The 19,807-nt window shown below is 32.3% G+C and overlaps 1 protein-coding gene across 4 annotated transcripts in view; it reads left to right on the plus strand.

The window, feature by feature from the left end:
• Window positions 1-19,807, plus strand: part of LOC143257355 (uncharacterized) — a 46,245-nt gene extending 26,438 nt beyond the window's left edge. For 2 of the 4 annotated variants that reach the window (XM_076515897.1, XM_076515899.1), the window contains 18 exons: window positions 188-246; window positions 3,997-4,050; window positions 4,636-4,697; window positions 4,964-5,022; window positions 5,663-5,723; window positions 6,757-6,797; window positions 8,429-8,510; window positions 9,329-9,421; window positions 10,158-10,272; window positions 11,488-11,584; window positions 12,086-12,305; window positions 13,532-13,554; window positions 14,015-14,048; window positions 14,803-15,192; window positions 16,057-16,155; window positions 17,202-17,269; window positions 17,967-18,197; window positions 18,767-19,807. In XM_076515897.1, coding sequence (XP_076372012.1) covers window positions 188-246; window positions 3,997-4,050; window positions 4,636-4,697; window positions 4,964-5,022; window positions 5,663-5,723; window positions 6,757-6,797; window positions 8,429-8,510; window positions 9,329-9,421; window positions 10,158-10,272; window positions 11,488-11,584; window positions 12,086-12,305; window positions 13,532-13,554; window positions 14,015-14,048; window positions 14,803-15,192; window positions 16,057-16,155; window positions 17,202-17,269; window positions 17,967-18,197; window positions 18,767-18,886 — 1,908 coding nt within the window. In that variant the 3' untranslated portion in view covers window positions 18,887-19,807. The remainder of the gene's footprint in view (window positions 1-187; window positions 247-3,996; window positions 4,051-4,635; window positions 4,698-4,963; window positions 5,023-5,662; window positions 5,724-6,756; window positions 6,798-8,428; window positions 8,511-9,328; window positions 9,422-10,157; window positions 10,273-11,487; window positions 11,585-12,085; window positions 12,306-13,531; window positions 13,555-14,014; window positions 14,049-14,802; window positions 15,193-16,056; window positions 16,156-17,201; window positions 17,270-17,966; window positions 18,198-18,766) is intronic. The other 2 variants (XM_076515898.1, XM_076515900.1) reach the window with 1 other exon arrangement.

The raw sequence follows: 19,807 nt of genomic DNA on the forward strand, positions 1-19,807 counted from the left end.
ATCGTGCTTAACAATGATTGGATTTCTTTGTATTTGGAAGAAGTCTCTGTAAGATTATAAATAGATTTAAACACTTTATATGCCATAATTTATCATCTGTTTTAGCTCAGTTTCACTATACGTTAATGAATATTTCAGGTACGTCGTTTATTAATTTCTCACTCAGTATATTTTGCATCTTGTCCAGGAAATAACGGAAGAAAAACTGATAACGTGGTTCTCAGATCTGAGAATTAAACGGCGAAGGTTAGTGTGGTTTATTCCTTCCTTCAAAATAATTATGACATACAACTGATAATAAGAAACTTAAAGAAGAAAGTGGCGTAGGTTTTTTCATCCGATGAAAACAAGTTCGTATCTTACTGCTATTCATTAGTAATGTATGGTTTTTAGTTTAAGACAAACATATTATGTCCTATTTTTCTTTGATAAACAAAGTAAAATATATTTCGTACAACGTACAACGTATTTTATGAAAGTTCCATTATTTTTAATAACTCAACGGCAAATCTGAAAACTTAGGACTAAAAACTGGGTTTCGATACCCATAATGGGCAAGGTGCAGACAGCCCATTGTGTAGATTTGTGCGAAACAATAAATAAAATGTTTTCATGGTTGATATTTCCGGTAACTGTTGCACTGTTTGAAAACAACGTTCTCTGTTCTCACGATTTAATTTTCAGTAATTGTAGCACTGTTTGAAAGCTGGGATATTAATACCAGTTTGTTTTTTTAAAATGTTGTTTGTCTTCGCACCGCTCATAGAAAAAAAAAAAAAAAGAAACCAGTACCAGTATACACGTTATTGTAATCTACATCTATAACTTCGACGTTTTAGTCATTTTGGGCCCCAGTAATTTATTTTACTATATCTTTTGGCTTATTAAATAAACGCCCCGCCCCGTTTTATCTGGTCCGCTAAGTTGTGTCAAACGGGATTATTAATTACCCTGGCAGGTCTTTTATTACAGCCCACAATCGGTGCGCTAATGGTCATTAATCTTTTGGAAACAGTCAAAGCACAGAAACTTTTTATGTCTTTGTTGTAATCAAGCTATTTTGGAAAAATAAAATATATTTCCTTGATCCTATAGGCTATAATTTTCACCAGGGCGTGGCTAAGTGAGACTGAAAAGAAATATACATGCCTTAAGGTTGGCCAAACAACAAAAATCAGTTAGAATATTCATATATTTGGTGAATATCAGAGCACAGTACTGAGTTGATTTCTATCACGTGCCACCGTACGAATTATGATCCCCCTTCTACCCACCTTATCTTTCAGGTTGTTGTAGTCGTGTTTACAAATCGAATGGTGTTCTAGTGGTCATGTTCTCACACTGAGTGACGTTGTAGGCATAAGTTTATAAAAACCTTATGCCCTATACACAACCAAAACTTCATCACTGCTTAACAGGTAGACACATTCCATATGTTACTCGTGCTCTTTAGCAGATCAGGTGAGAAAAGTAGCTTCCCTTTAACGTAAAGTAGGCTACTACTGTTAGTCGTCAAAAAGACGCAGACGTTAAGTGGCAACTAAAAAAGTAGAGATAACTCTGCCAAAGTACTTGAGTCTGTGAAGCTGTATGACAGAAAAGCATTTCCCTCTCCGTGATAATACAGCTAGATAATCAACCGAAAGACAATGGGTTTAAAAATTAATTAATAATTCACTAGCTTTACGTTATAACTTACTCTATGATGGCCACACATGTTGCCATAAAGTTGTATACATTTCTTCAGTAAATCTGGTTTTATCCACTTAAAAATTTTGACTTTTTTTAATGGTTTATTTACGTCGTGAGATTCCTTTCTTAAAGGTGTCAAAAAATTTGAGCAATCGAGCCAAAATACGCCAAGTAGCACCGTGTGTATTGTTACTTCTCTGATAGAGCCTCACGTGCGTATAAAGTTTTACCCCTCGAGATGCTATCAGGAAATGTATAATTAATTCAATAATATTTAATCATCAAGTTGTATGTGACAAACAGTAACTGTTTTCGAAACACCAGCTACACTTTATGTAACCTATCGTTAAGCGACAGGGAAAAAATTCTTGAAGACGAGAAACTTACGATGGGAAAAAAAGTAAATTAATTAATCCACAAGCGAGGGAAATTAGCATTTTGAAAGCGGTTTGGGTGACCGTATGTAAGTTCACTAATAGACCACTTCGGTTATAACTTGGCGATGACGAGAATCCCACTTTAAGTAACAATGTCTTGAAATACACGATTGTGACTTGGTTGTTAAGTTCCTGTCACCATGACTTCCTCGATGAATAGCGTCATTGAATGGAGTACCATGAAAAGATACCTACAACGGTTAGTACATTATATTGGTGTGTGCTTTCAGTGACTAGATATACAGCCTACATTGTTGTATTTTTGTTATTAATATTTATTGAAATATATTGTTATTCAATAAGAACAGTCTTGTTTGATTGGATTTTTTCAGAACAATTAATAAAAAATAACCAATGTTACTGGAACAGTGAGTTATATTATTACTGTATAATAATCATATTATTAGTGGAGCATTGAGTTATATTAGTAGTGGAGCAGTAAGTAATGTTATTAGTGGAACAGTGTATTCAAGCCCCGGCATGGTCAGGTGGGTTAAGACGTTCAACTCGTAATGTAAGGGTCGTGGGTTCAAATCCCCGTCGCACCAAACAAACATGTTCGCCCTTTCAATCGTGGGGGCATTATAATGTGACGGTCAGTCCCACTATTCGTTGGTAAAAGAGTAGTCCAAGAGTTGGCGGTGGGTAATGATGACTAACTACCTTCCCTCTAGTCTTGAACTGCTAAATTAGGAACGGTTAGCGCAGATAGCCCTTGAGTAGCTTTGCGCAAAATTCAAAAAACAAACAAACACAGAGCGACTGGTATGAGGAGGAAGAGGTCTCGTGCACCTGACCCTCCTGGGTGTTCAAAAATTAACATACCCATATACCTACAAAGAAGAAGCGAAGCGAACGATGACCACTAAATACATGTGGAAAAAAGGGAAATATATATATATATATATATAAGTAAAAAACAAAAACAAGAATAGAAATATTGAAAAAAGATAAAAATGGAAGAGAAATGTAAAAAAAAAAGGATAAAGAAGGGCAAATGAAGACAATACATGGACATCGCTCTGAAAAGGCCCGGAGTACTGTGGAATACTCTGGCCCAAAGTCTACACAACAACAAATTCTTACTAGTAGCCGACATGAAAGTTAGGAATGGAGGAAGAGGTTTTGTGCACCTGACCCTCCTGGGTATGTAAAAATTAAACATACCCAAATACCCACAAAGAAGAAGCGAAGCGACTGGTATGACCTAGGAAGGTCGAAACGTTGTTCTCTGCTTTATTAGTAAAAGTGTTAAAACCCATACCAGATGTTCTGAAATACATTTTAATTTAAAGTGGGTCTCTCGTCGTCAAGAATGTGTTATGTTATTACTGGAAGAATGAGTCAGTTATTACTGGTGCAAAACAAACCTTAAAATTAAGTATATGATTGTAAGAACTAACCGAAAAGTAAATTAAGGTGTTAGAAACTTATGGATATTTTGTTGTTTTCACTGACATCATTAATGAGGTTCCTCAAATCAAAATGTACTACATCTTTAGGCTAAAATAAAATATGAAGTGTTTATGTTGGGACAAAGTGTAAAGTTTTCTTACTTGGTACATGTTAGATGAATTATTCTGTACAACAAAATTGTGTAGGCCCTCTAGATCCTTGAGATAAAAAATACCAATGAGAATACCAAGAGAATATAGAGGTATTTCTTGGATCGTGCTAATATCCTAGAAAGGAGGACCAACATTTAAGATAACTTTCTTTCTTCACCCCAGCTTAATGCACACATGTGCAATATTAACATAAACTAATAGAACAATTATTGTAACATTCCCGCAGTTTGAGTTTGTTTCTTTTCTGGTATTCTATTAAGTACATATGAGAACTCTCGCGCATTCTTATCTGTTTTCAGGCAACTCTCGAAGTGTGTAAATGAATGCAAAAACCAATCTTCAAGTACGAAAAGGTAAATAAATGGCCATTAGTTAATAAATCATGAATATAAGTATAGTGTGTTATGAAGCAACAGGGTAGATTTTTTGTTTATCTAGATTTGGAATAAGCCTTGTTTATTAGGCCTACTATACGCTATATGTATGGAAGAGACGAAATTATTTTTGTCTTGTTAACATTTATGCATTTAACTTCATGTTGTTTACCCCAAGATGTATATTGAGTTGATGGCTAATTTTATTTATTAACTACCAGTAATGTTAAAAGAGTGTATTAAATAAAAAATGTTAGTTCTAACACAATATTCATAATACGTCAAATTAATATCAACGCTGAGTTTGAAAATTAAGAGGGTAAAAAATGTTAATCATTCTAGCTTTCAGTTGAAAAATAGCAACAGTTAACAAATATTAAAGGATTAACATTGATCAGCTCTTATTATTTTGCCTTTTGAAATAATATTCAACAATTAGAACTAATTACGTTCTATCATTCTGCCTTCTCAAAATAACATTCAACAATAGGCACTAATTACATTATTTTAATTTTTCAAAGTATTGGAATAACATTCTTAATGACTGACTTTTTTTTTCACCAGACTTTTGGGTGGTTTGAAAATCCAAGAGACCAGAAATGAAACAGGACGTAATAACACTCATGGTAAGCATAAAATGGAACTTAATAACACATAATAAACATGTGTATGTGTAATTTTCATGAAAGAAAATGAAATACAAAGAAAAACAAACAACCAACAACAAACAAATAATTTGAAAATTATGACAGTCTTGTAATAAACATTTAGAAGTTTCTGTGTGTGTGTGGGTGTGTTACTTAATACATGTTATGTAATCATGTAATGCAACAGAATTGTTGAAAGTTAATATTTACATACAACTTATTCATAATATATCTTCATTTTTCAGTGGATGCGTCAGAAGAGTGGGAAAGTGATGGCTGGGATACTGACTTTAATGATGAGGAGGTTAAGTAAATATTATTATTCTAATTAAATTTAATATTTTTTGCTTTAATGTAAATAACATTCTGGTTTTAAGAATTTTGAAGTGAATAGATGTAAAAACTTTTCTCCGGTACTTGAAAGCTGAGCATATGAGATTATGTCCCTACTTTGGCTATTTTCTTATAAATAATATATATAGTTATCAGAGGAAGGTACTTGGTTATTGTGTTGTAGTCCGGTTAGGACTAATATTTCACAAAATTTGTGGTAAACGTTTAAGCCCATCCTTTGCAAATTATCTTTCTTCCATTATTTCTTGATTAATAACCAAGTCAAGCACCAATTTTTTTTAGATTCCATTATTTCCAGGTCTTTTTGATTTCTTGTGAAGACATAGAATGAATGGAAGCACATGGAAATACAAGATGAAAAAATGTTTTCATCTCAGAAAAAATTCAATTTTTCTTATTTGGTCCTTAAGTGCAGTTTTATTTCTTAGAATTATTTTGTACTGTAACAAGAAGAAAGGTGTTAGGTTATAGAACATTGCATTTTACTTTATAACAAAATTCTGTTCCAGTCTCAAGTCTCATATATCAGTAAGATTATTTGTTTAACCAATTCTCATTGTTACATAAAAATTGTCTTTTTTTAATTCTAGGAGGTGGCTGACCAAGTTGTATATAATCCAACCATGTCGACATTCAGTTTAACAACAATAGGTAAATTGAATTGGGTCTACATATTTATCTGTACAGAAAACATTTTTTTATCATAATATATGAGTCCATGCATACATTAAGTTACTTCTTGTTGAAACAATAATAATTTGTTGTGTACAATGATGATTATAACATGAAACATAATTGTTTCTCTATTTATTCATGGTACCAATAACTGCAACAATATTTTCATTGCTGATATTGTCCAATGTCAACAAGCATTTTTATTAATTCAAATGTGCAACTAAGCATTATACACATCTCATTTACAGGACTTGATAAATGTGGTAATACTTCCCTCAATCGGAATAATCATGTTATAGAGTCCTTCAATGGATCTACAGACTTTCAACTCTAAAATTCAGGGTTTGATTTCCTGCATGTAACTCATTGTATAGTTGTGTTTTTTTGCTAAAACACCCAAACAAAACATATTAAAAAAGTTTACCCAACTGAGTCGTTATTTCTTAAGTCCATAAAGTGGTAGAACAAAGTTTCTTATAACACTGCTTTTGTCACATAAGCATCACAGCCTCTTCTAACATATTTCCAAAGATGAAGTTTCATAAAGAATGAACTGTGTGTAGTCCACACTTCACTTTCCCTCCACACACCCTTTTAAATAACTGACAATAATGTATAGTAGTTGATCAGTAGGTTTAGAAAAACTTGAAACTTGCAACATACTGGTCGTAGTCAAAACATTTCCTAGATCAATGTTGGACAATGTTCTTATTTAAATGTAGCATTTTTCACTTATGACCTGTGAAAAGGTTTTACTTCCCTTGTATAAATATTTGAATACTACACACATAGATTAGTTTCAGTTGTCACCACTGATACAAACATTTATTTGGCTCAACACAGTTGACTTCTGATTCAATACTTCTCTAGACTGTGTTTTGTTGGAGTTCATCTTCTTCACCGTAAGATTAATTCAGATCTTCATATGAGTAGGATTTAGTGCTCCTGATTTACAGTTATGAACTTTGAAAATTAGAAAATAATTCCTTACTATTTTTTTTGCTTTCAGGATCTGAAACTACAGAGCCTTCAACAATAACCAAGTTACAGGTATGGCAACACTGTCACTTTAAACCCTAAGCACAACAGCATGTTTCATTGTGTAGTTTGTTATCCTTTCACAAGTGATAAAACAATTAAATAAGCATCTTTGTAATTTTCAACTACTGTACGTCTATGGCATTTGAGACTAGGTAACCATGATAAGTGAACATTTGGTGACCTAAGTGACCACAGTTTAGGTGTACATTGTGTTTGTACTCTTAAGTATTCATGTCAAAATGATGCTCTGGACAATCATTAGATAAACAGTGTTTGTTTTCTAGATTCAAGATGCTTGTATTGTATTCCTGGTAACTATACATTTTATTATCATTGGTGTTTCTAACAGAGTACCAAATTTACTACTGGTTTACCCGTAAGTTACCCATTCTCACAAGACTAATGTTCGTTAAAATATTTTTGTAATGAATGACATTGAATATTAGTATATCATTGGAAATATAATGCCTAGGGAAATGCCTTGGCTTTCAGAATTCACCAAAAAATTCCTTTCCATTAGATTACGTGTTTCTTGACTCTGTAGTGCTATTACGTATTTGACCAGCAGTTGTCTGTCAGAGACTAGATAATCATTAGAATATGATGAGATACAGGATCATGATAAACAGAGTTGTCATGTTAAAAAGTAAGAGCATGAAAAGCAGGTGGAATTTGGATTTTTTGGAGCAGGAGACACCAAATTATGTTTTGTTTTCTGGCATCAGACACTCTCACAACTGGCCAAGTGGTTAACGCATTTGATTCATAATCTGAGAGTCATGGGTTTGAATTCCCGTCACACCAAACTTGCTCACACTTTCAGCCATTGGGACATTATAATGTAACAGTCAATCTTTCTATTTGTTGATGAAAGAGTAACCCAAGTTTTGGCAGTGGATAGTGATGTCTTACTCTGCTAAATTATGGATGGCTAGTGCAGATAGCCCTTATGTAGCTTTGTGCAAAATTCAACAAACAAGGAAACACCCTCACTACACTATTCGTTTCTGAAGTGAGTGTATGAAATAGCTTAGACTAGGTCAAGTTTTTTATTGTTTAAATCTCCTTATATGAAAGGAAATAGATTTAAAGTTCAAAAACTGGCATTATAATTCACACAATCAACCATAAAGAGTATGGGATAGTGAATATCTGCTGCTTATATAACAACTGTATGTTCTAACTCAGATGAAAAGTAATAGAACAAAAGGAATGCTTCATGTGCTAAGATATATCTGTAGTAAATCAGTGTTGTCTGGATCTGTTTAGTTATACTACTAGTCATTGTTGTCTGAATCTGTTTAGTCACACTGCTAGTCATTGTTGTCTGAATCTGTTTAGTCACACTGCTAGTCATTGTTGTCTGAATCTGTTTAGTCACACTGCTAGTCAGTGTTGTGTGGATCTGTTTAGTCACACTGCTGGTCAGTGTTGTCTGGATCTGTTTAGTTTAAACTGAACAGTTGTACTTTATGGTTGTCTGATATTTCTAGCGTTGTTTTAGTTGATAATTTTATCTTATGGAAAGGCACTTAAAATTAAACCTTGTGTGCAAAACAATATACTGTTTGTGATTTGTAAGATTGATATTTGAATAGCAGCTGTTGTCATGAAACTAACAAACCTTCTGGATCTTTCAGGATGAAAGTGGAAATAAAACTGTAATTAGTATTTCACTCACCAATGGAGTCGACTGTCTTGGAGAAAGAAAGTCTAACTTAGGTAAAACTGTTTCTCTTTGTTAGTTTTGTTCTGATATAGAATACAAGTATGACCAATATCTTTAAAATATTCTCCCTTTAGAAGAAGCCTTTTGCATATTAGGTTTCGGTAATTATACGTTTCTGTAGAGAGTATAAACAATGCATACCCATAGTGAATTTAGGTTTTACACTGGTATCTTGTGTGGCCTGGAGGAAAGACCAAGGCCCTTTTTCCATTACTGTAGTAATTCTTTGACCACAACAAACCAGGCATGAGATACTTTAATGGTGTATGAGACAATTTGCATGTATATATACAGGTGGAGATGATGTCTAAAATACGTAAATATATGGGTGAAGGTGATAAAGGGTTAAAGTAATATATTCTATTTTTAAACTTGTAGGAATTTCAAAATATTTATAAAACATTGCCTTGGTGTTTAATATCAAAACAGATTATTATTGAGCAGGTAGAAATCTATAAAGGTAGACTGCTAATTTTGGAGGTGAAGGTAATTGAGAAGCAAAGTCACATTTGTGAATTTGGGGTCATAACATTTTGAAATAAAAGGTTTTACATTTTACCCAAAATGATGAATTTTAATTATTTGATTTTTAGCAACCTGTTTTTCATAATAATTACAATAAAAATGTATTTGATTTTCGTGTAGACAAAACTTTTTTGTCACTAACATGTATGTTTATAATATAAATCTGTGCCATTTCAAATTAAAACTTCTATTAAGAAGTGCAGTATTTGAATTAAAAGAACTGTGCCTATTTTTTTATATCTTGGTAGAATCTTGAAGTAGATTTTTGATTGTTTTTAATAACTAGTTGATAGTGATGTGTCAGGACATTCTGAACCATCCAGCCAAGTGTCCAATCCAGATGAAAGTTCTTTATCTAGTATACCTGATGTAAATTTAGGTAAGTTTTTAGTTTAAATATAGGTTGCGGTTTTCTCTTGTACATTAAAAAGATTGCTATCTTCTAAATAACAAAATATACCAAATAACAGGCGTGAAGTTTACACCCAAGTGGTCAGATCTGTCACTAAATTCCAGAAATTTTTTTATTTACTAAAAGTTGCTAACAGCCTTCTGCATGAGTGCAACAATTAGTTTCATATGTCTATTACTTTGTGGAGGTTAGAGCACCTGACTTACAATCTATGGGATTCAAACCTGTCACTAAACATGCTTTCCTCTGAGCTGTGGAACATTATGATGTGAATGTCAATCATATTATTCTTTGGTAAAGAAGAACTCAAGAGCTGGTGGTGAATGGTGATGACTAACTGCCTCCCCTGTGGTTTATTGCTTAAACATTGTTGATGGCTAGTGCAGATATTCCTCAAGTAGCTTTGCATGAAACTCGACAAAAAAAAATTATTTCTTTGATCAGAGATTGAGCAATGATGTGGCATCAGGATACTAAGTGTGTTATACAGATTAAGTATGAGATTAACTAAAGGCCAAATTCACTTGTCTTACATGTAAGGGTTAGTAATGGCTTGTGGGATACTTACTGGTTTTTTAATTACCTAAAAATGTAAGAGAGTATTTTTTTGTAGTGAAAGATATGTTAATTTGTGTGAAAGTTTTCTTTTTATCTCCTAATGTCTCGAGTTACTCTTTCCTAAATTATTTTTTCCTCTTTTAAGGAATGTTATCATTAATTAACAAAACACACACTCCAATTCTGTCATCAAAACATAAGGTACCGAGACCACCAGAAGCTCCAGTGAGTCCTAAACTTTTCAACTCAAAATTGTCATCGTAAGTTCTGTTTGTATATTTTAATTTAAAGGCTTATCGACATTCTATTACTGATCTGTATCAAAAATAGCAAAATGTTTGTTGAGGTTGTTAAAAGTTATTCCAAGTTAACTTAATGCTGGGATAACTTTAATGTTGTCACAATTCATGTTGAATCATAGAGAGTGTGTTTAATTTCTTTAAATTTCGTAGTAAGTAAGTTTAATTTGGCATGGCCTGGTGGTTAGAGCACTTAACTCTTAACCTGAGGGTAACAGGTTCCAATCCCTGTCACACCAATTGTGCTTGCCCTTTCAGATGTAGGATCATTATAATATGACAGTCAATCCCCGTATTTGCTGATAAAAGAATAGTCCAAGAGCTAGCAGTGAGTGGTGGTGACTATCTACCTTCCCTCTATTCTTACATTACTAAATTATGGATGGCTAGCGCAAATTGTTCTCGTATAGCTTTTGCAAAATTCAGAAGCAAACGAACCACTTATATTCCATGTCATTTAATATACACAGGCCTTTTGCTTAAACATGTAAAAAAACACAACTTATTTTTGTTCTCATCCTATAATTTGTCTCAAAATTGGCAAAAAAATATTTTAAACAACCCTTAGAGATAAGCCTATATTTCTAACCAAATATTTTGTCACAAGATTTTAAATACCATACCCATAATCTTACAGTTATGATCCACTATAAATCTGCAAAAATATGATTTTTCAATATTGTTTTATGAATAATTCAATCTTTATTATTAGATATTACGTTGCAAAATCTTTACATCACACACATATGCACACACATGGATTTCTTTATCAAACTTTTATGGATCAGAATAGAAATTCGTTTTTATAAATTATCTATATATATATTTAACTCTGTAGTTTGTAACTCAGGAAACAAACAAACAATTGTACATTTCATAAATATTTCATTTATTACAACCAGTTTTGCCAGTAAAGTGGTCATCAGATATCTGACAATGCCTTTTCTTGCAAAACTGTGGTTGTAACAAATGAAATATTTATGAAATATACAATTGTCTTTGTTTTTTTTATCAATTCTGCTGTTATGGAGTCTTGGTTTGAGAAGTCATAATTTGTTCTATATTGTTAGAAGAAACAAATTTTAAAAAACTAGAAATTTATCGGTGGCCTGAATGTATTTATAAAATGTGTATGTTTTTAATAATTTTTATTGTGGTGTTTGTACTCCTATACAGGAACAGTCCAAACTTGAAATCAGTAGTAAGTAGAAAGCCTCCACCATACGAAAGACCACCTAACGATCCTCCTCCACCTCCTTTACCCTTCTGTGATGTGAGTAAATGTTCCATTTCTGTGTAGTTTACCTTCTTATAATTAAGATTTAACTTACATTCGATTAACTTCATCTTGAATAATAAAAATCAGAACTAGAAATAAAATGTTAATACAAATCACTCCATTACCTTCAGGATTACTAAACTGAAAGAAATAAATATTGTAGGTTAAACTGGTAGAGGGTTTACATTCCAGGCTGCAGAAGAAAACGTCAAGGTCTCAAGCCACATGTGTGTAAACTAAACGCACTTGGACTTTCACATAAAACTGTATTATAATTGTGTCAGTCAGTCCAACTAATTAGTAAAGAATTCTGAATTATGTTTTTGATTTTTTTGTTACTCATATCTTTCTTTGAAGGTGTTTGTGACACAAATTGTATCTATCTTAAAGAAGCTTGCAGGGTTAACATTTTAAAGAACCATTACATTGAAATTAAAACATAGAACTGCTTGATAATTAAGAAAGCTGGCATGTTCCACGTTTTCCTTCTCTTAGCCTCCATTACTGTCGACTCTTGAAGACGATGAGCAGGAAGATTATGAAATCCCAATATGTGGGATCCCAGTCAGTGGGAGTGCTCCTCCAACTATTATTACAGTATTGGGCACACATGCTGGCCAAGTTGAGTCAGTGGTGGCCACCTCCCAGTCTCAGTCCTCCATTACTCTTCTTTCGCCAGTTCCTGGTGTAACCGAAGATCACGAAATCCAAGGAGGTAAGGGATATAGCATACTAAAACACAAAGTTCCTACAACCATGGTTGGAACACAGAATGGGAGTTTATTAAACTATAACAGCCACAGAATTAAAAAAAAAAAAACTTTTGAACAGTTAGAATACATAAAGGTTCAATTATGACAACTTGTGCTCTACATTTTAAAATAATATCCACATATAAAATCAACAGTGAAATTTAATTTTGCTGACAACAAAAACGAAAAGACTACATGGTTCAGTATATTTACACTACCATCAACAGGAGTGAAAAACCTACATGACAAGCAGGTAGTTTTATAGAGAAAAGGCTTAACTCATAATATATGAGGATGGTATGAATATTATACATGAGTGTAACAAAAACTGATAATGTATGTACCACACTCTATAAACTACCCACTTATCATGCAGACTTTTTCTTCTGTTAATGGTAGTATAAAACTACCAAAATATGTAGTTTTTTTTAATGTTAACTATCAGCCAAATAAAACTTTACTTGCATTTTAAACGTTTATATATATTTAATTTTAAAAACTGTTCTTTCTGTGGATTACCAATTGATAATGTTTTCACCGTGGTGGTGACTTGTTTTGATATGTTATCGTAACAAAATCATCATGACTTCTGCCTCATTTTATCTGAATGGTTGCCATTTGTAAACACTAGCAACTACGACTTGATACTTACAACTGAATATTTTCAATGCTGTTATTAATAAAATGAGAATTATTTATTTACCTGTGCTTAATTGGAATCAATATTTATAGAGAAAGGAAAACTGTAATTACTGTTTAGGTAATATTTATGTATAATTAGTACACAAAACAAGAATTAGGGAATCTATCACAGAATGGCTGGTATGGATATTAACACTTTTATTGATAAGCAGAGAACAACGTTTTGACCTTCCTAGGTCATTTCCAGGTTAACATAGAGAGATTGCAAGTGACTGTTGCCGGACACATTAAGATGATCTAGGAAGGTTGAAACGTTCTCTGCTTATCAGTAAGTGTTAATACCCATACCAGCCATTCTGAGATAGATTTTGTATTTCAAGTGGGTTTCTTGTCATCAAGAATTAGGGTAGTTGTTACCACATGCAAGGAAAGAGGTGAAAGATGTCTCTATCTTTCTAATATTTCTCTGGTATATGGCATTAGATCAGAATATAGTATTATGATGTTAAAAACCCTGAAACTAATTGTTTGTTTTTCTTTTTTACAGATACCTATGAAACAATAGAGAAGGTAAGGTTTTTTTTATGTTGGAACAATTTATAGTTGTACATGAACTATCGAATGTAATTTTTCAAGATTTTCAGGCCAGCTTACCCTTGCTCCTTTCTGTAGCTACAACTGTATTTTTGGTTACAGGAATCTTGGAGTTACCACAGCTGTAATTATGCTTATTTTGATGTTTGTGATTGAAATGCCTAATGCTTAGAACAAATACCATCATGATATAAGTTACAACTTATGAAACTAAGTTAAATTTATTTTGTGAAAAATTATTAAAACTAGAAATCACGTGAATACTTTGAGAGTTATCAACCAATTGTACTCAGTATTCTTATTGTAGATGCATATATGTATTGTGTGACTATATTTTAAAAGGGTAGTAAGTTTTTATCTATTTCTATATAACAAACTTCTGCAACCGTGATATTTTTTCTTCCCATTTTAATGTTACATTTTGTTTCTTTGTTAGGGTGGAGAAGAAAATTATGAAGTGGTATTAGAAAGTACGTACTGAGTAACATGTTTCCAAAATTACCCTCACCTAGATAGATGTTTTCTGTGAGATGTACAGAATTCTACTCTCTTACTTAAGGCTAAGATCACAAATCAACACTCATCATATGTCAGTATATAGTTAATATACTTTTTAAGACGTTTCTTTAACAAAATAATATTTTGGGTATTAAATGATATTTTTCCACTGGTACACACACTCATAGTTAAGTATTTGTTGCTGATGAAAGATAAACACTGTTACTTAATTTAAAACATAAAAAATCCTGTTTCTCTATGGGTAACCTTTGAGGACTTGATGTATATAATCTTTGTAATGAAAGCTATGCCTTGAATTAAATAATCTTTTCTCAAAACTCACAAACTTTGATCGATCATCACACAAATGAAAATAACTTATGTAAAGTTAGAGACGTTTTTATTAACTCTCTAGTATCACTAGTTTATTTTGTGTATTGCCTAATTACGAAATTTCAGTCTTAGATGGATGCACACCCAGCGAAGAATGTTAAGTGTCACAGTTTCTAAAAAACAAATAGCTTTTATTGTTAATTGATAAATAATCTTACTTTGTTTTATTTTGTGAAGAAGTACCAATACTGAAATACAGATAGAGCCAGATATTCAATTTTGTTCCTCATTATTTCCCCTCCCTTAGTTTATTAAATTTATAAAGAGCTTTATTCTCTTCAGATGTATACAACAGACATTTTTTCGTATCATAAATCAGTGTTTTTTTCTAAGACCTGTCAGGGTCTTCGTCATCGCTCGTCTCGTCTTCCTCGGATAAACCACCTAACATGAAAGCCACTACCAGTGATTCTCCACCGCCTCTACCAGATAAAGTGAAGAAATATCAAGATCTCCAAATATCACACAGTATTGTAGATTCCCATGTGGATCTTGATAGACCAAAGCTACCGAGAGGAAAAGACAATCTTAAGTCAGCTGAAGAACAGTCACAAACATCTGTGACTGGTACAATAAGTGGGCTTCTCTCATCTGTTTTAGCCAATCGTAGCCTCCGCAAAACCTCACGAGATCAGAGCAGCAGTAGCAGCAGTAGTAGTAGTGGAGATTCTATATCCGTGACAGGTAGTCACTGGTCTCGGGCAGCAACTCCAGAAAAAACTGGTAAAGTCACGAGAAATAGTAATTATACTAAACAAATTAAGAAAAGATGGGATAGAATTCCACAAACAATATTTATTACTTTATGTACATGTAATGTGTAAAAATTAGAGTGAATTTTGCAATGTTTGGAACTAAGCTTTTCACTATAGAGAAAACGTTATGAAATGTCTCCCTTTATATACCTTTTCTTAGAATATTGAAACAGTTAGTAATTTGTGATGGCAAGAAAACCCACTTGTAGAGAAATATATAATATATATTTTCTCAACCCAAATGAGCCGTTTTTGCATATATAGTTAGTAATTTCTAATCATGATTGTTAAATAAACATAGACACCTTTGGTCTCGCATAATAGAAGCTAAACATGGACTTGTTTCTCAAGTGTACCCATTACTCAAGTATCCCTTCTTTCTTGTGGTAATGAAAATGAGGTCTTTTTTGTTCCATCTGAAACTTTCCATCACCTTTGAATCTCCAATCAAAATTTCCTTTGGTGGCTGCAGAAAGTCCTCCCCACCCCAAGAAAATTTCTGGCAGACAAAGAAGGTCCTGTAATAAGCTTTGCCTGCTCAGTTTCTTCTCACAGATGGTACTGTGGCAATCAATGTATAACATTTCACCAGAGAAGTGTATAAAGTACCACTGTTGTTAGCATTTCTCATGTGTTACTATTGGATTATCATAACATATTCTCCTGTAAACATTTTAAAGCTTGCTTAATGTTTTGTTTCTGTATATTATTGACTTTCACCTCTCTTCCAAAACTTTTCTTTTATAATCATAGAAATTACTTGGTTTGTTAGATTTTTAAGTCAGAATTCAAAGTGTTTATTTATTATTATTATTCCCTAATGCTTTTTCAGAATTTGTCTCAACTCCTCAAGGACCTCAGCTTCTTCTAAAAACTGTAACATCAGTACCATTTCCAAAGCAAAATGCACAGTTGTTCACAGAAGAGACAGGTATGACTTTAGTGTTTTTAATTAAAGGTATAAACTAAACAAGCTTGTCATAGCTGGCTTACTATATTACAGCATCAGTAGAAATAAAAACTGCTGCCTAATAACAAACAAAGATGATTCTTGTTACCTACTAAAACTATTTAAAACAGTCATAATGTAATATAATGTTTAGGGACAAAAAGAGGTCTATATGTCCATCTCAGCTGGCACGTCCACATTCGTATAGTTAACTTTTTCTTAAACGTATTTAAACTTATCGACCCCACACCAATTCAGATATCTTTCAGAAACTTGACAAATCACCCAAAATTACATAGATTTTTCTTCAAAGTTTAGGTATGTATAACCTGGCAATAATCAATGAATTCATTTTTTATATGTGCATGTTTAGATATTTTAAGAATGTTTATTATCTTATTACATTAATCTACAATTTCGGATCACAGTTGAGTTTGTTTGCATTTCCCTATAGGTTTGTATTCTTAAAATTAAGGTTTATACATTTTTCAGAAACACTTCAGAAAATGAAATTAAATTAGTTTAATAAATTCTGATAAAATGTAACATTCATCACGTGATCCTCTAGCTTGGTTTGTCCCCACCCCCTTGAGTATATTACTAATTCTAATAGTCCTAGAATCTTGTTGAATCAAATTCTTTTCTCTCTTGTAATAAGATCCTTTGATTTATAAATTTGGAGAAAATATATTTGACATCCTTATTTACCATTTGCCTTATACAAAAACGTATAACATTTATTGAATTCTTTTAAATACCTGCTGTGGTAAAGTACATGCCTTTGTCAACAACTGACTAAACAGCAGACATATTCTGCAAAAGTTCAAGAACATTTATTTTCTTCAATTTTTCATTGAATATGCAAGTTAAACAAACATAATTTGGAGCTTATTTAATAAGAGAAAAGAATTCTGAAGAGAGTAACTTGAAAATGTTACAGTAATTACTAACATAATCACACTTTTCTTTGTTTTTTTGTCTTGGTAAAATCTTTTGGAAATGGGTCAATATTTTTCTGTACTGCCCAGGAATGAATGCTGCCAGCAGACCTCTTCCTCCAGTTCCTGCAGTACCCCAGGACCCGAGAAAAGATCAGGTTTTTTCACTCTTACTGTATTCTTTTCTACTAACATCATTAAGAATATTTTTTGCTGCCTACAGGTCTACGGACAGTGTTAAAGTGTAACATTTTAATGGCTGTACACCTGTTTACAGCCAAATCCTACGTATATATATATATATATATATATATATTAATTCAACAGCAATATAATGAGTAGAATTAGGTTTAATACGTAATAGTTTAGGGTAGGTTATAATATTCATGTGACTGCCAGCTATGTACTGCAGTTTCAAACACTGCTTACTCTCATTAGTCAAGCTGTATGTAGCTTACACTGTATGCAGTTAAACAGTGGATACAGATGAAAAGTTTCTTTGTGTGAATTCAGTTTGTTTTACTATTGTGAACTAAATGTTACATTTGCACCTATTTTTCCTTTGTTGATTAATAATTTCAACTGTTTACACTTGGTCTGAATATGAAAAAACATGCCTAGAATATGAAATCTCTAATACATATCCATCTGTTTGACAGTTCCTGGCTGAATATTACAAAACACAGTGGCTTTTTGTGAACTGTCTACCACTAATTTTAATCCATGCATAAAGGATCTTTGAATCAAATTATTAGAAATAAGTAAAGTTTTGTGTTTTTTTTACTAATTACAACAGAAAAATCCATGGTTGTTATTCTATAAACTTACTTATTTTTACCATCCATGTAATTATAGGACCCACTACTTCAGTATCCATGGTATCATGATATAGAGAGAGATAACGCAGAAAAATTGCTACAAAAACAAGGAGGTGATGGTTTCTATCTTGTCAGGCCAAGCCGCCGAGCTGGACAAGCTAACCCTTACACACTGACCATACTCTACAGTGGTCGTATATTTCACTTAAATTTGAGAGAACGTCAAGATGGTTTATATGCTTTGGGAAGAGAAAAAAACAGGGAAAAGGTATTAACGACCTTTTGTGATACATCCATTCTCTGACACATTTCCATGAACTAATTATAACTTTATGAAATATAAAACAAGGCCAGTCGAATAACTACAATTTATAAATAACAGTTCACTGAAATAAGAAAATAGTCCACACAATGTTCCACTGAAGTTTGTTAGAAAACAGTTTTTTATGGTTAGTCTAATTTTAGGTTTCAGATGAAACAGTTACATTTTACTTTTTATAGTTTAATTTTGTAGCTGGGTTTTTTGTGTTTGTATTATACAAAACCTTAAGGCCTAACTATCTAACAAAAGGCCGATGATGATAGAGTTAATTCACAAGCCAAGGCTTGAAGTCAGTGTGTTCTGCAAAAAAAAGATTTTACCATCAATATTTTTTCTAAAATTAAAATAAAATGCTTCATATGTTTTTTGTTGAGTTGATAAATATATTTCAATAACAAAGTAAATATTGAAATTGTAAACGTTAACGAAAATATTTTCTTCCAAAATGTTTGTATCTAGATAATTTCATTGTGGGCACAATTCTGAGAAGAAAACTGTAATTAATTATTTTTCAGACTTTCTCAACTGTAGCTGAATTGATTGGTTTTCACCAAAAGGAACCTATTCTTCTAACCACCAAAGGAGAACCTGCTGGGAAAATCTGTCTTAATAGCACCTTATCGAAATTGTATTAGATTCTTGACTCAAATATGCCACCGTCTAGCTCTACTATAATCAAGAGTTGGTGTTTAAGAACATTAATAGCTTATTTGTGAGAAAAATATGAACTCGTGTAAGTGACTAGATTGAAGCAAAGAGAATTGGTTATGAAATGTCCCAGGTTCCACTTGGAAAAGTAATCCACTTCCCATGAACTACTGAGAACTACAGTCAATTCCAGTTCTCATAATCCTAGTTAGGTTCAATCCATATTAATCTTATTTCTAAGCTTGGATTGAGATTACTTAATGAGGAAATAATATATTCTTCTCAGAACTTTATAAATCTGTTTACAAAAAAAATAGTCTTTATTAATAATCAGTGATGTCGAGAAATATATATGTAAAAACGGCTCGTTTGGGTTGAGAAAATTTTTTACGAGCCATTTTTACGTATATATTAGTCTTGATTAATGAATTGTTTTAGGTGACTGCTTGCATTTAATCCTTTGTACAGCTTAGGTACAATATATACAGATGTGGTCAAAATTATCTATGTATTGTTGTTATGGTTAGTAGCCAATGTGATCACCTAAGTATTAAGTTTTCATTACACATCTTCAGGAAAGTCTTGAAAGAAGGATCTAAAGATGTAGGATCTTCCTTAGTAGGACTTTAATGAATCAGCTACTGATTAAAGAATGGGTATCCAAGTTTTGTTGTCTTCTATTCTAAGTTGGCTGAGTGTGTCATCAGTTATATGAATGTATTATTGTTTTTTCATTATTCATTTTCTTGCATGTGGTTTAAATCAACTTATTTTATTAGTGTTATTCTAATTTATCATACAGTTGTATTTTCTGAAGTAATGGCTATTGCAAAATATTTTAAAAAATGCCTAACTTTGTTAGAGGTCAGATTCACATTGGTTGATATAAATGATATTATTACTCGTCA

Source organism: Tachypleus tridentatus, chromosome 7 (assembly GCF_004210375.1).
Source record: "Tachypleus tridentatus isolate NWPU-2018 chromosome 7, ASM421037v1, whole genome shotgun sequence".
NCBI lineage: Eukaryota > Metazoa > Arthropoda > Merostomata > Xiphosura > Limulidae > Tachypleus > Tachypleus tridentatus.